The sequence below is a fragment of the Lithobates pipiens genome, unplaced genomic scaffold, assembly GCF_037356315.1.
Source record: "Lithobates pipiens isolate NorthernLeopardFrog02 unplaced genomic scaffold, aLitPip1_a1.2 Scaffold_3, whole genome shotgun sequence".
Classification (NCBI taxonomy): Eukaryota; Metazoa; Chordata; class Amphibia; order Anura; family Ranidae; genus Lithobates; species Lithobates pipiens.
This window is the reverse complement of record NW_027507790.1, coordinates 52,217,166-52,233,748: the sequence shown is the minus strand read 5'-3', so window position 1 is coordinate 52,233,748 and position 16,583 is coordinate 52,217,166. Positions and strand designations below refer to the sequence as shown.

At 44.2% G+C, this 16,583-nt stretch overlaps 2 protein-coding genes across 7 annotated transcripts in view; one reads left to right on the top strand and one right to left on the bottom strand.

Annotated features, from left to right (window-relative positions):
* LOC143940391 (catechol O-methyltransferase-like) overlaps window positions 1–5,751 on the bottom strand; it is a 181,251-nt gene extending 175,500 nt beyond the window's left edge. The window contains exon 1 of the mRNA XM_077461683.1: window positions 5,723–5,751. Within this exon, the coding sequence (XP_077317809.1) occupies window positions 5,723–5,736 (14 nt within the window). The 5' untranslated portion in view covers window positions 5,737–5,751. The remainder of the gene's footprint in view (window positions 1–5,722) is intronic.
* A 101-nt stretch (window positions 5,752–5,852) lies between these two features.
* TXNRD2 (thioredoxin reductase 2) overlaps window positions 5,853–16,583 on the top strand; it is a 213,184-nt gene continuing 202,453 nt past the window's right edge. The window contains exon 1 of one of the 6 annotated variants that reach the window (XM_077461679.1): window positions 5,853–6,022. In XM_077461679.1, the coding sequence (XP_077317805.1) occupies window positions 5,947–6,022 (76 nt within the window). In that variant the 5' untranslated portion in view covers window positions 5,853–5,946. The remainder of the gene's footprint in view (window positions 6,023–16,583) is intronic. The other 5 variants (XM_077461678.1, XM_077461680.1, XM_077461681.1 and 2 more) reach the window with 5 other exon arrangements.

Sequence of the window (16,583 nt, the reverse complement as noted above, 5' to 3'; positions counted from 1 at the left end):
AACGAGGCAGGCAGGGAGAAAGACCACTGGGTGGAGAGAATGGTGGCATATCATTGTTTGAGCCAACCGTTTCTCTCTCCATGTCTGCGGTTAACAGTCTGAATGCCGTCCTCATGTTAGCCACTGGCGCCATCTTTGATGTGTCTGGGGTAGAAGCCGCCGGCTGAACGGGGACCAGGTATCGCTCCATCACGCCAGCGGGACCTCTCTTGCCGCAGTCAGCATTCTTTAACACCCAGGTAGTGTGCTGGTGAGGATAGTATTTGGTATGTCTACCAGGGAGGGCCGCGGGAGAGGCATAGACCGGGAGCTCAGTAGGAACACTTCCTCACACTTCCATGTGGAGACCACGCCCCTAGCGCTACTATTTTATTCATTTGAAATCACACATTTATATATTATTTATAAGTAGCTGCTGGAGTTTTACTTTACACATATTTTCTTTGTGCGCAGTGGTGGTGTAAGAAAGAAACTGTACTGTCTCTATTTTCGCTGTAAGCATGGCCTGGCAGGTGGCTATGGCCCCCATTACATCGGCCAGCCCAGGTGTTGGGGAGTCCACCGACCCCATGGGGTCCGTCTGCGAGGCCATGTGGAAGCAGCCCGTGGTGCGGGCCTCCACGTGAGAGCCAGAACCCGGTGTTGAGTCCTCTGTGATCGGTGGGAAACAGAGCTTTTTTTCCCTTACTGAGTGCCACGTCCAATGATCTGAGTCTCATCCAGGTGGTTGTAGAGTGTAGAGGGAGGAATTACACCCCCAGGAGCAGGATAGAAGACACAACCCGGCAGAGCTCATGCAAGTGCGACTGCTTACGTCGCAATCTTGGACATGCCCCAAACATGTATGTTAAAGAGGAGCTTCAGTCTCCCCCCAAAAATTTAGAAGTCTGCAGCTACAAATACTGTAGTTGCTGACTTTTAATATACAGCGTATCTGGAAAGTATTCACATCGTTTCACTTTTTCCACATTTTCCTATGTTACAGCCTTATTCTAAAAGGGATTACATTCATTACGTTCCTCATAATTCTACAAGCAATACCCCATAATGACAATGTGAAAGAAGTTTGTTTGAAATCTTTGCAAATGTATTAAAAATATAAAAAAACTAAAAAAAAATCCCATGTACATAAGTATTCACAGCCTTTGCCATGACACTGAAAATACAGCTTAGGTGCATCCTGTTTCCTCTGATCAACTTTATTGGAGTCCACCTGTGGTAAATTCAGTTGATTGGACATGATTTGGAAAGGCACACACCTGTCTATATAAAGTCCCAGTTGAAGTTAACAGTGCATGTCAGAGCACAAACCAAGCCATGAAGTCCAAGGAATTGTCTGTTGACCTTCGAGACATGATTGTATCGAGGCACAGATCTGGGGAAATAAAACATTTCTGCAGCATTGAAGGTCCCAATGAGCATAGTGGCCTCCATCATGTGTAAAGGGAAGAAGTTTGGAACCACCCGGACTCTTCCAAGAGTGGCTGCCTGGCTAAACTGAACGATCAGAGGAGAAGGGCCTTAGTCAGGGAGGTAACCAAGAACCCGATGATCACTTTGACAAAGCTCCAGCGTTTCTCTGTGGAGAGAGGAGAAACTTCCAGAAGAACAACAATCTCTGCAAACTTCACCAATCAGGCCTGTATAGTAAAGTGGCCAGACGGAAGCCAATCCTCAGTAAAAGGCACATGACAGCCCGCCTGGAGTTTGCCAAAAGACACCAGAAGGCCTCTCAGACTACGAGAAACAACATTTTCTGGTCTGATGAAACAAAGATTGAAATCTTTGGCCTAAATGGCAAGCATCATGTTTGGAGGAAACCGGGCACCAATCATCACCTAGCCAATACCATCCCTATAGTGAAGCATGGTGGTGGCAGCATCATGCTTTGGGGATGTTTTTTAGTGGGAGGAACTAAGAGACTAGTTGGGATCAAGGGAAAGATGAATGCAGCAATGTACAGAGACATCGTTGATAAATAGCTTCTCCAGAGTGCTCTGCACCTCAGACTGGGGCGAAGGTTCATCTTCCACCAGGACAACGACCCTAAGCACATAGCAAGATAACAAGGGAGTAGCTATGGGACAACTCTGTGAATGTCCTTGAATGGTGCAGCCAGAGCCCAGACTTGAACCCGATTGAACATCTCTGGAGAGATCTGAAATGGCTGTGCAATAACCCTCCCCATCCAACCTGATGGAGTTTGAGAGGTCCTGAAAAGAAGAATGGAAGAAACTGCCCAAAAAAAGGTGTGCCAAGCTTGTAGTATCATACTCAAAAATACTTGAGGCTGTAATTGGTACCAAAGGTGCTTCAACAAAGTATTGAGGAAAGGCTGTGAATACTTATGTACATGTGATTTTTTTAGTTTTTTTTTTTTAAATAAATTTGCAAAGACTTCAAGCAAACATCTTTCACATTGTCATTATGGGGTATTGTTTGTAAAATTTTGAGAAAAATAATGAATTTAATCTATTTTGGAATAAGGCTGCAACATAAGAAATGTGGAAAAAGTGAATCGCTGTGAATACTTTCTGGATGCACTGTAAGCTGTAATAGCTACAAAGGGTGGACCAACTTAATATTGAACCCTATGGACTAAGACTGGGATACCATTAAAGTTCAAGTGCATGTAAAGTCAGGCGCAGGGGCGTATCATGAAATCAGTGGACATCAGTGGAGTATCAGTAGACGGGCTATTTAAATCTGACTGTCACTCTGGGATCTTGCTGTCTGATCCAGAAAACCCGTTTCCTGTGCCTGAACTTTACCCGGCTTGTCTCTGACCATCCCTGTCATCCGCCTGCATCCGACCACGGCTTGTCTGACTACTCTGCTGCTTGATCCTCTGGTACCTCCACTGCCTGCCTGATAACTGACCCGGCTTGTCTGACTCTCCGCACTCTGTATCCTGGTTCCTGACACCTGCCTGCTGCTCTGCTCCCAGTTTGTGGTCCAGCTCATGGCCTGCAGTCCAGTTCCAGTCTGAGGTCCGGCTCCGGTATCCTGGTTCCAGGTCCCTGTCAGCTGCCCAGCTTCCAGCTCGCTGACCAGCTCCTGTCTGCAGCCCAGTTCCAGTCTGAGGTCCTGCTCCAGTGTCCCAGTTCCTGGTACCTGCCTGCTGCCCAGTTCCTGTCTGCCGCACCTGCCTGCCGATCCAGCTCCTTCCAGGCTCCTGCCTATCTTCTTATCCAGTCCGAGGTCCTGCTACACAGTGCTTCCTGGGTTCCTGATCCATCTTCCGCTGTTGATCCTGCCAGGCACTCGTGCCACTCCTGACTCTTGTGCTTCCTGTTCATCCTACCAGGGCTCTCGAGTTGGAGCACCAAGAGAGGTCACTCCCTGCAGGTCGGGCTTGTCCACTAGGTACATGACACCTCCCTCATTTTTCCCTCCCAGCATAAATCCCCCACTCTCCCCTGCCCTACCAACAATGTCCATTGCCCCAACCTCCTCTCCCCCCAAAAAGCATTGTGAAAAAAACATTAAAAACAAATTAAATTGTAAACAAATCAATTATTAAAAATAAACAAAGCGACTGACACCGTCCACTGCCCCCCACCCCCCACCCCTTTCCCTAGAAGCATAGAAGCAATGCGAAAAAAATATTGAGAAAGCGAAAAAATATTTTGCCACGGTGGACGTTTGCGTGTGCGAAGCGCCACCTCCCTGAAATTATTATTATTATTATAATACAGGATTTATATAGTGCCAACAGTTTGCTCAGTGCTTGAAATTAGTTTTTGCAGGTTGGGATGTCTGAGGTTTGGGAGAGGAGATTGGGGTGCATCTTTCTCCTCACACATATGTGTATTATTATTATAGGGACATACTAAACTGCATATTGGGATGATTGGATTATCATACCTCCCAACATTTTGAGATGGGAATGAGGGACACCTACTAGCAAACGTATGTAGGCATAGGACACGCCCCCTGCCACACCCTCTTAATTGAGAATTAACCAAAAACAAAAGGTTAACCAGTTGCCGCCTGCCCTATAGCAAAATGATGGCGGCAAAGTGGTTTCAAAATCCTGACCGGGCGTCATGTGACGTCCTCAGGATTTTGAGCCGTTGCACGCCCCCGGGGGTGCGCATCGTGGCAATTGTTGTTGCGGTATATCAGTCTGACACACCGCAACTACGATCTCGGTAAAGAGTCTCCGACGGAGACTCTTTACCATGTGATCAGCCGTGTCCAATCACGGCTGATCACAGTGTAAATAGGAACAGCTGGTGATTGGCTTTTCCTCACTCGCGTCTGTCAGACGCTAGTAGAGGAGAGCCAATCAGCTGCTCCTGTGACGGGGGGGTCTGTGCTGATCGATTATCAGCACAGCCCCTCTGAGGATGTCCACACTGGACCACCAGGGATGCCACCAGACCACCAGGGATGCCCAGCACCAGGTATGCCACCCTAGACCACCAGGGATGCCAGTCAGTGCCCACAATGGACATCACTGATTGGCATGCATTATTGTTTGGCACTGATTGGCATCCATCAGTAAAATATAATACAATACAATGCTGCCAATCGGTGCCCATCCGTGCCACCTATCAGTGCCCATCCATGCCCATCTGTGCCACCTATCCATGCCCATCTGTGCTGCCTATCCATGTCCATCCATGCTGCCTATCCATGCCAATCCGTGCCACCTATCAGTGTCCATCCGTGTCACCCATCAGTGCCACCTATCAGTGCCCATCAGTGCCGCCTATCAATGCCACATATCAGTGCCCATCAATGCCACCTCATCAGTGCCACTTCATTGGTGCCACCTCATCGGTGCCGCCTTATCAGTGCCCGTCAGTGCAGCCCCATCAGTGAAGGAGAAAAACGTACTTATTTACAAAGTTTTGCAACTTAAACAAAAAAAACATTTTTTTTCAAAATTTTCAGTCTTTATTTGTTTTTGTTTAAAAATACAAACCGTAGAGGTGATCAAATACCACCAAAAGAAAGCTCTATTTGTGGGAAAAAAATTATAAAAATTTCATTTGGGTACAGTGTAGCATGACAGCGCAATTGTCATTCAAAGTGCGACATCGCTGAAAGCTCAAAATTGGTCTGGGCAGGAAGGTGTTTAAGTGCCCGGTATTGAAGTGGTTAGTTAAATCCACTAGTGCTTTTTTTACCATTACTATTCCTTTATATTGGCTTTTAAATTTTACAAATGCAGCAATTTAGAATTTGGATGAAAGGTTTAGCACTGGGAAACACTTTTTGAAAGACAAAAAATGCATTTTATATACAACTATATAGAGCAGACCAAATGAGGGACAAATGAGGAGGAATGAGCGACAGAGGGACATTGCTCCAAATCAGGGACAGTTGGGAGCTATGGGTTATTGGCTGCAGAAACAATGATTATTATACATGTGTGTAAAAAGTACACCCCCACCTAGTGAGAGTTGTGCGCATTGCAGCCAATCATGCCAATGCCTATGCAGTTTAGTACGTCCCATTATTATAACCCGTGCTCTACTCTTTATTATGACTAAACCACGCCTATTGCCACCTTTTCATAGCAATGCCCCCTTCCCTTTCCATGGATGATATATGTCACCCATTGTGTACAATAAGCCCCCATTATAAGATACGCGTGTTGCTGCATTCACGTCTATGTGACAAGGAGAAGACTATTGTACACTATTGTAGTGTAGAGCGGGAAACACAATACACCAGGAAGTCTATACATGTAGTGTTATGCTGTACTCACGTGACAGCGCACATCCGCGAGCCCGTCCGCAGTCATGTGACCGGGGGGGGCGTGACCCGACCTATAGACTATACATTGACGAGGCTGAGTGCAAAATAAAATGGGTTTTTATGTAGGCAGTCTTAGTGACCCTGGCACGCCTGTCTGCTTCACCGGTTGTGGGTTTAAGATTTGGGTTTGTGGTGACAGGCGCGCGGCGGGCAGCCCACGGGGTCCTGATACACATGGCGGCCGTGTGGCGGTGCTCGGCGGGGAGAAGGGTGACCACTATAACCCTCAGGTGTAGCCGGGGACTGGCAGGTACAACGGGCTGGGGGAGCTGTACTAGGGGGGTATGCAGGCGCCTTATGGGCATATGATGGCATGCTGGTCACTGTAGTTCTATAGTTGTGTAATAATTGTATCGGAGGAGGGTGTCCCTGTTATTGGGGGGTCATTGTACAGAAAGTCCTCTATTGTGTCTCTGGAATCCAGTCCTTGGTTATTGAAGGAAAAACCCGTACTGACAGCTATGTGTAGAGTGACCGTCATTGCCTGTTCTGTACATGGCTTTTGTCGTTATTTGCTTTAAAGTAGATCTAAAGCCATCATTTTGTATTCATTAGATTAGAGCAAGGAATAGTAAAGTCCTATTGCATTTATTTTTCACCATCTCTGACTGACTGGGGACATTTTTCTTCACTTCCTGTTTAGTAGATGCAACAGGAAGTGGAAGGAGATGGCTCCAAAGTGAGGGTAATCTCCCTCCTTCAAAGACTTGTTGCACAGGGGCTTCAACTTGTATGACAACCAGCTTTGTCAAAGTATTTGCAGAGCTTTCAGGCTCTGTTGATGCTTTTAACCACTTCACTTCAGCCCTGGAAGATTTTACCCCCCCCCCCTTAATGACCAGGCCATTTTTTTGTGATATGGTGCCACGTCACATTCGACTACCCGCTGGAGTGCGCATGCACGACACCGCCATATGCGTTCCAACACGGGGCCCCTCGCCACGCTTCGCTCAGCATAATTATAATCTAACTCTATGTCCACTTGGATGGTGGGGGTGGAACGTATATGGCGGCGTCGCGCATGCGCAGTCCAGCGGGTAGCCAAATATAATGGGTCGCCATATGTGACAAAACTGCACGGTGTCGCTTTAACTGACCATTGGGCGTGCAACACTGCACCCAAATAAAATTGATGGGTCCCCCCCCCCCCCTTCGCCACAAATCAATTTTGCTGCCTAAAAACCCCAATGTGGGGGAGTTTTTCCCATTTCCAATATGTATTCTGCTACATATTTGTGGTAAACCCCCCCCCCCCCCAAAAAAAAAAAACACAAGCATATATTGATTGGTTTGCGCAAAAGTTATAGTGTCTGCAAACTATGGGAAAGATTTATTGAATTTTTCTTTATTGTTTACTTTGTAATGACGTAGATCAGAAATATTTAGAGGGACTGCGGCGGACAGATCAGGCACCTAGCTGACGCTTTTGACACTTTTTGGGAGCCAGTGAAATTATTACAGTGATCAGTGCTAAAAATATGCACTGTGATTGCACTGGCAGGGAAGGGGTTAACATCAGGAGCGATCAAAGTGTTAACAGTGTTCCCTCAGTGTGTTTCTAACAGCTTGTTTACACTTACTTCAAAACATGGCTTCAGACACCGTTTATTTAAGCTCTCTGAAGGCCAGTAAAAAGCTCTTGTCACTAAATAAAATGATTAGCTTATAGTCCTGTTTACACCTTGCTTTTGCTTGGTGCTTCAGTAGGGCTTTGATAAACCTTTTGGTGGGGCTTTGATAGGGCTTCAAGCAAGCTTTGCCATAGACTTCTATGGAGGCTTTGAAGCACAACTAAAGCGACGTGGGGTATAATTTTTGAAGCAAAAGCAAGGTGTAAACATGACTGCAAGCTAACCATTTTATTTAGTGACAGAGGCTTTGACTGGCATTCAGAGAGCTTTAACAAAGCCTGTCCGAAGCCATGTTTTGAAGCAAGTGTAAATTAGCCCTTAGCCTAGGTTCACATTGCAGCAATATTTCAAATTGCATGCCAAATTGGCAGCAATTGCACATCAGAATCGGTGCGATTCCACACACATTCCCAAAACCAGCACAGATGTCTCTGAAATCACCCCCGAAGTTGGGACTGAAATGCGTGAATAAAATCGTGCGAGTTCACCTGAACTTGCATGATTTCATTCCCGCTGTCAGTGTGAACCTGGGCTTAATGTGTGTTGAAGCCGAATCAAGTGTAAATGGGCCCCAACTGTGTGTGGGATGGGCTCCCTGCATGGACACTTTGATCTGTGGTCCTGATTAGCAGGAACACTAGATCAGAGTGTCCATGTCTGACAGCACAGTGGTCTGCTTGTTAACATTGGCAAACTGCCGTACTGTCTCTGCATGGAGGGATCGAGGGTGGCTGGGTGATCGCATCTGCGAGGCCCACTGATTGACTCCCCCCTGTGGCCAATCTTTGCTCGATCGGGGCTCCAATGGCACGTGCACTGCCCTCCCTCGTTTGCCACCTTACCGCAGTATATGTACAGCAGCTGGTTGAAGCAGCCTTCAGCTCCAGTTTGTAAATGAACACAGACCCTAATGAGTGCTAATTGCCACTTTAACCACTTGCTGTCTGTCCCATAGCAGGTTTACTGCTACAGGGCAGCTCACCTGTGCAGGATTGTGTGTGTGTGTGTGTGTGTGTGTGTGTGTGTATATACATTTTATTGTGATGCTGCACTTCTGCAGGAAGCGCACACCACCGGTGGGCTGCTTATGCTGTGATTAATTGAATTGTTTAATTAAAGCTATTCTGCAGGTGCCAGGCACTGGATGTTCTCCAGACCTAAGGGCCTGGTATGCTTTTGGAGGGGGAACCCACGCCAATTTTTTTTCAGAAATTTGGCGTGGAGTTCCCCCTTCAGAGCTCATTCTCTGATTGGCCACGGCAAAAGTCGCCTGGTCTGGGGCGACTTGTAAGTCGCCCCAGGTCGTGTCTAAAAGTCGTGTTCAAGTCGTCTCCAAGTTGCCTCACAAAGTCGTCCTGAAGTCGTGTCGCCCCTGTGTGAACCGAGCCTAAGTTGCCTGGAGACTTGATTGAAGCGACTTGTCTCCTCTCTGGGCAGTCTGCCAAGAAAAGATCAAAAAGATACAATGTTTACACTTGAAATGAATGAACTCCTCTCTGTGTGTAGAGTTGTCAGTTTAGCCATTTAAAGACTAAATCTTTTTTGACACTCAATTAGAACCCCCAAAACTTATATATATTTTTTTAGCAGAGATCCTAGGGAATAAAATAGCGGTTGTTGCAATATTTTATGTCACACGGTATTTGCGCAGCGGTCTTTCAAACTCAATTTTTTTTGGAAAAAATACACAGATTAAAAAACAAAAACAAAAAAAAACAGTAAAGTTAGCCCATTTTTTTTTTTCATCCAAAAGTATGTTTTTGTGTAATATATATATATATATATATATATATATATATATATATATATATATATATGTGTGTGTGTGTGTGTGTGTGTGTGTGTGTGTGTGTGTGTGTGTGTGTGTATATATATATATATATATATATATATATATATATATATATGTGTATGTCATTCTAAATTATACATACAAGTGAACTGTTTGGATGTTTGTTTTTGTTTAATGAATGTAAGAAATTTTCTGTATCACTTAAGGCTGCTCTCACACTGGAGCGAGCAGGCGTTGACGGTAAGACGCTGCCAGTTGTAGCGGCGCTTTACCGTCATTTTAGCAGGGCACTTATAATCCAGCTAGCAGCCCAGGAAGGGGTTACATGTGCCTGTGAAGCGCCGCTGCCAAATCGCATTGCATGCGCTTTGGCAGCGGTGCCCATTCATTTCAATGGGCAGGAGTGGTGGAGGAGCGGTATACACCACTCGAAAGATGCTGCTTGCAGGACTTTTTTTTTTAACGTCCTGCCAGCGCATCTCCTCAGTGTGAAAGCACTCGGGGCTTCCACACAGACTGCAGGGGAGCCGTTTTGCAGGCACTTTACAGGCGCTATTTTAAAGCGCCTGAAAAACGCCCCAGTGTCTGTTAGATTTTATGAGATGAAGGGGAGAAAATAAATAATCGGCCTAACATATCGGCCCAAAAAAATCGGCATCATATATCGGCCGTGGCGATTTCTAAATATCGGCATCGGCCAGAGAAAAACCCATATCGGTTGACCTCTAATTTGTAGCTGCTGGCTTTTTTTTTTTTTTTTTTTTATATAGGTGGACTCCCTCTTTAATATAACGCAGTGCTGTATTGCAAAAAAATGGCCTGGTCATGAAGGGGGAGATCAAGTGGTTAAACAACATGCTAGCAGGCTTCAACACTACTTGAAGCTTGTAAGCCTAAATTCCAGTCTCTTGCGTTCCACCAGTGATCCGGGGCCACTACAAGCAGTCAGGCCAGCTGTCCAAAGGGTGTCTGTGATGAATGAAGCCAGAGGAGACGAGGATTTTGTCACTTCTGGTTTTGGTTCTGTGTTTACCTGGCTGTTAAAGCTAGGGAAGCAACCAATCAAATTGATCACAGTTTGTTTGACTGCCTTGGAGGGCAGAGGGGGGATCAGAAGTTCAGTGATTCTCAACCCTGTCCTCAAGTACCCCCAATAGGCCATGTCTTCAGGTTTTCCATTATCTTTCACAGGTGCTTTAAATCAGAGGCAATGGCTTGGTATTTTGGACAGCTATTTTATCTAAGCGAAATTCCCAAAACATGGCCTGTTGAGTGTACTTGAGGACAGGGTTGAGAACCACTGGTCTAAATTAACCACTGATCTCTCTATAAAGAGTACCTGTCGCTGCCCAAGCTATCACAAGGAATGTTTCTCATTCCATTTAAACGTAATAAAGTTAAATAAAATGAAAGAACACCCCTGTGCTCAAGTGCAAATGCAAACACACACGTAGGTCCTTCATGCATATGTAAACGGTGATTGCACCACAAATGAGAGGTATCGTCACAAACGTCCGAGTGAGGGAAGAAAAATGTACATTTACAATTTTATTTTTATTTATTTTTTAGGAGTTTGGAAAGCATTGCACCCGCGATTAGCAGATGGTGAGTGCAATGTCAGGCTCCTGCAGACTGTCAGTGTAGCTGTCTGCCGGTACTTGGGTTACGGGGAGTTAGGTACTTCAGTCCAGGATGCAACAATGAACTGTGAGGATGCTCAACAGCGCTCTCAAACTTCATTGACAACTGCAAGCCGTCTTTCACAAAGAATTTCAATTCACAGAACTCTGTGAATGAATGACACAGCTGTGAGGGCGGAGCCCCGTATGGCTGCACTCTTTTCAAATTGTGACGGCTGGTGCGGGGAGGAAATCCCCGGGCCCCCTGTCATAGGCAGGTGAGAGATGGGGGAGCTGCAGGAGTGGGAACATTTACATGTTCCACCCTAAAATCTGGTGAAACATATTTCCAAAGGTGATCTTAGCCTTAAGGCTACTTTCACACTGACGCGCTTTACAGGCGCTATAGCGTTAAACATAGTACCTGTAAAGCACCGCTCCCGTCACTCCAGTGTGAAAGCTTAAGGGCTTTCACATTGAAGCGGTGCTCTGGCAGGACACTTAAAGTCCTGCAAGCTGCATCTTTGGGGCAATTTAATCACCCCTGCCCATTGAAATCAATATGCAGCACCAATTTTTTTGGCCGTTAGGGGTTAAAAGCTCCCTGCTAGTGACCAAAAAGCACTGCAAAAACAATGGTAAATCGCCTCTAAAAATAGCACCTCTTTACCACCGACGCCTGCCCGCCCCAGTGTGAATGTGCTCTTACCTCTAAACTGGTAACCTGTAAAGACTTTTAAAGCATCACTCATGGAGATTTTTATATACCGTAGTTTGCTGCCATTTCACAGGCGTGCAAAATTTTAAATGTTGACATGTTTGGTATCGGTTTACTTGGCGCAACATCATCGTATATTTTACCAAAAATGTGTACATTATATTGTGGTTTGTATGCACTAAAATGCATTTAAGTGTAAGGCCGAAACAATTAATCGATTATGAAAATAGTAATCGATTATTTTCATAATCGATTAATCGGCCACTAACATAATGGGGTTAAAAAAAAAGTAAAATTAGCCCTTTATAGTACAAAGAGCAAATCGCTACTGTAAATATTACTTTCACTGTTCCATGGTAAAAAAATTAACCCCTTAGCCCTTGTACACACGGTCGGACATTCCGACGGAAAATGTTCAATTGGACTGTGTTGTCGGATACTCCGACCATGTGTGGGCTCCATTGGACTGTTTCCGTCTGAATATCCGAGGGACAAAGTTTTAGAGCTGGGCTATAAAACTTTCCGACAACATGATTCGATCAGACTTTGTCCGATTGTGTGTAGAGAATTCCGATCGGACAAAGTGCCAGGCATACTCAGATCAAATTCCTAGACCAAAGCTATTGGCTACTAGCCTGAACGTAGTCCCGTCGTAACGAAATAACATCATCACGTTACGCAAGATCGGATTTTCCAACAACTTTGTCCGACCGTGTGTATGCAACACAAGTTTCGGACAAAATCGATGGATTTTGTTGTTGGAATGTCCGACTGTGTGTACAAGGGCTTACAGTTGCGATTATTTGCTCTTTTTGTACTAATTTTTGTTTTTTTAACCCCCATTATGTTACTAAACATCTCAGGCCTTGGTCACACCTCTGTGTTTTTTTTGGTGCTTTTTGCAGAAACACACTATAGTTCATTTACATGGTTTCCTATGGGACATGTTCACATCCATGATTTTTTCAGCTGCTGCGTATTTGGAAAAGACAAGGACTTTTTTTTTTTATAACGCAAGATGGTGCCATTTTGTTTTTTTGGTTCAATAGACTTCAATGGAGAAGTTGCAGAAAAGCATGTAATAACACAATTTGTGTTTTTTAATCTGCCCAACAACAGATTGGCCCAAAAAAATTTAAAAATGCAAATCGCAGCAAAATTTGATTTTAATCGAAACAATAATCAGCCAACTAATCGATTTATGAAAATAATCGTTAGTTGCAGCCCTATTTAAGTGTATTTTTTTCCTGAGGATTTGCATTTGATGAATGACTGCATAAAATATCTTGTGGCTTAAAATATTGCAAAAAACACTGTTTTGTTCTCCGGGGCTTCTGCAAAGTATTGTGGCGCCTGCCTTTACATGCACATGAACTTTAATGACATCTCAATCTTAGTCTGTAGGGTTCAATATGGAGCTGGCCCACCCTTTGCAGCTATAACAGCTTCAACTCTTCTGGAAAGGCTGTCCACAAGGTTTAGGGGTGTGTCTATGGGAATGCTTAACCATTTTTCCAGAAGTGCATATTTGAGGTTAGGCACTCACTGATGACTCGCAGTCTCCGCTTTAATTCATCCAAAGGTGTTCTATCGGGTTGAGGTCAGGACTCTGTGCAGGCCAGTCAAGTTCTTCCACCCCAAACTCGCTCATCCATGTCTTTATGGACCTTGCTTTGTGCACTGGTCCAAATCATTATTTATCCAAATAATATAATGTATGTATTGTTTGGGAGTTCTCAAAAATTTACTAGCAGAAAAATTCAGATTTTTTTTTTAACATGTATGTGAAAAATTTCAAAATTGGCACGTGGTCAAGAACCTTCTGCTATGGAAAGGAGTCAGTGAGAGATTCTTAAAGAAATACTGCCAATTCATAGACTAGTCAGTGCTGTGAGCTGAGAAGCTGTCATGTATTTCAGTAAGTTTCCCTCACAGTAGAGCTGCACGATTAATTGTTAAAAAAAACACAATCTCGATTCACCCACTCTGACGATCTCTCCCGCTGAGAGTAGGCGTTTCTTTCATATAAACAAGTGGAGAGATTATCTGCTCACTCAGCTGTCAAGAAAGCATCCCGGGCAATCTGCCAAGTGTAGAACTGGAAACATTGTAACTAACTTACTTCCTAGATCAAAGGGAAAGAACTTCTTGTGTAAACAAATAATCTGGGCAGTCTGCCAAGCTTTCAAGTGTAAATGCAGGAAGTTTAACCACTTAAAGTTTAAATCTTTTTCCGACACTTCTTTCTTAAGTTAAAATCATTATTTTTTGCTAGAAAATTACTTGAAACCCCCAAACACACACACACACACATATATATATATATATATATATATATATATATATATATATATATATATATATATATATATATATATATATATATATATATATATATATAAAAATCAGAGACCCTAGGGAATAAAATGGCAATTGCGGCAATATTTTATGTCACACTGTATTTGCCCAGCAGTCTTTCAAATGCAATTTTTTGTGAAAAAAGCACTTCAATAAATAAAAAAAAAAAAAACGAAACAGTAAAGTTAGCACAATTTTTTTTTTGTTTTAATGTGAAAGATGATATGCCGAGAGACTCGTGATCTATCTTCTATTTGTGATTCTCATTTTAGCCAGAATCGTGCTGCTCTACCTCACAGTACTGTATCCCCAGCCTCATTCAGCTGTAAACTAACAAAGGGGTCAGGGATGTCATTACCCAAATATGCCAATGTCAATATTTGGGAAATAAGTTGAGACATTGGGTGGGCAGAGCCTGATGGGGAGGGAGTAGTTCCCCATCAGTTCTGCCATTCTTTAGCTTGACAATGGATGGCAGTAGGAAGATTTGAAAGCTGCTATTGGACTGAATAGTGGCTATGGTTCTGCCCACTGACAAGTGTTGCCTGCCTGCAAACTAGTTTCTCATTTTCCCATCAGAAAGTGTGGGGAAATTTACATATTAGGGCCAAGGGGTCATTTCACTAAAGGGCCACGTGACTATTTTTTTTTTGGAATTATCACATGAATTAATAGCGTAAAATATCGAATGTGAGGCAAAAAAATACAATAAAATAAGGGAGATAATTAAAGTCGATGTACTAAGGCTTCATTCACACCTGCGATTCTGCCAGTGATTCCTAAACATGAGGTGCATCTGCGATGTCATTACTTCTTAATGGCACCCTGATCGCGGTGCGATAAATCACTCTGCAATTGTGGCAAATCGTGACGCTGTTGCCCAAAAGAAGCTCCTCCTTGTTTTTAAGCAATCAGCTTTCCACATTGCAAGTTTACAGTGATTGCAGCATGATTTATTGTGGCAAAATCACAACGCGATTGGGATGCCATTAAGAAGTAATGGTATCTCAAACGCATTCCACATTATGCCACGAATTGGAATGGAGCCTTAAGAGCACACAAATGCGTTATTTATCACCTGCCAGGAGGCAGTTGGTAGTTTGGGGAACTCTGTACTGGCCAGTAAATGGAAAATATACAACATATCAGTGCGAGAATACAATGTATCAGTGTGGAAAAAATGCATTTAGCCCCCGTTCACACTGAATGTGACAAGTCGCACTGGTGTAAATGGGGACTTAAAGAGGGATTCCGCCAAAAAAAAAATATTAAAAGCCAGCAGCTATAAATACTAAAGCTGCTGACTTTTAATAAATGGACACTCACCTGTCCCGGGTTCCAGCGATGCCGAGGCCGATCGACCGCTCGGGCCTCGGCAGCTGCCTCCGCCATTCTAGGTGAGGGAATCAGGAAGTGAAGCGAATCGGCTTCACTTCCCGGTTCCCTACTGCGCATGCGCGAGCCGCGCCGCGCAATCGGAAATCTCCGCGCTGTCACTGGGACCCGTGTGTGTCCCAGCAGACAGCGCGGCAGGGCAGGAAATGGCGTAGACTCCCGTGGGAGTCTATGCCCGGAAGTGGGTGAAAATACCTGTCTTTGACAGGTATCTCCACCCCCCTCCCCACTGAAAGGTGTCAATTGTGACACCGGAGGGGGGGGGGGGTTCCGATCAGCGGAGGTTCCACTTTAGGGTGGAATCCCGCTTTAAAGTTCTGAACTCCAAAAAGGTGTGTTTTTTTTTTTTTTTAACCTTAAAGTGGTATTACACCCCAAACCAAATATGTAATATATTGCAGCTTACCAATCCTTAGATGTGGTGGCTGAATTCGTTTTCTTTTTATTGGCTTTTTTTCTCCTCTGTTGTCCCCTGGTGACCTGCCCAGTAACACACCACCTGTATTAGCGTGACTCCACTCTGGATGAAGGAGCACAGGTGGCACACTTGGACAGCAGCATTGTTAGTCTGGGGGGAGGGGAGTGTTAGGTGTACTGGCAGATTTTAATATGCTAATAAATTGAAGCCAAACTTCAGCTAACACTCTAGAAGCAATTACAGCAAACTGTTTTTTTTTTTCCTTTGGGATAAAGGTTTTACATAAGTAAAACTGATCGTTCTAAGCACACTGTTAGTGTTGAATGGTTTGTCTCATCCTGAAAGAGAGCTTGTTCTTTTGAAAAGAGACTTGCTGACCAGTTGAAAGCCCCCCCCCCCCCCCCCCCCCCCAAAAAAAAAAAAAAAACAACAACTTAAGGCAACCATCTCATATGTAAAACATAATGAACAAAAAATTTTGTATAAAAAAATTGTTAAAAATATGTACGCACACACAAATGTGTATATGTATGTTTGTGTGTATATATCTATATCAGTTTTTCATGCTGCCATAACACAAAAGGATGCTGCAACCTGATGTGGAGTTCAGCTGCATCTGAGCGCTGTCACAGGTATCCTCTTGCCACTTGTCCAAGTGAGCCAAAAAAGATCTCTTAGTAGCTTGGAAAATATGGTTCAAATATTAAAGTGGTTGTGAACCCACTGTGCAATTTACACAATCCTCTCTCTGTTTATTAATGTAAACTGCCTCTGTGGCTATATACCTTATTACGGAAAGCCACTCTATGCTCACGTGACCCGCTGACTCTATTGTTTCTCGGCCTGACAGATGCAACAGGTGAGGCTGAGAGTCCCCCAC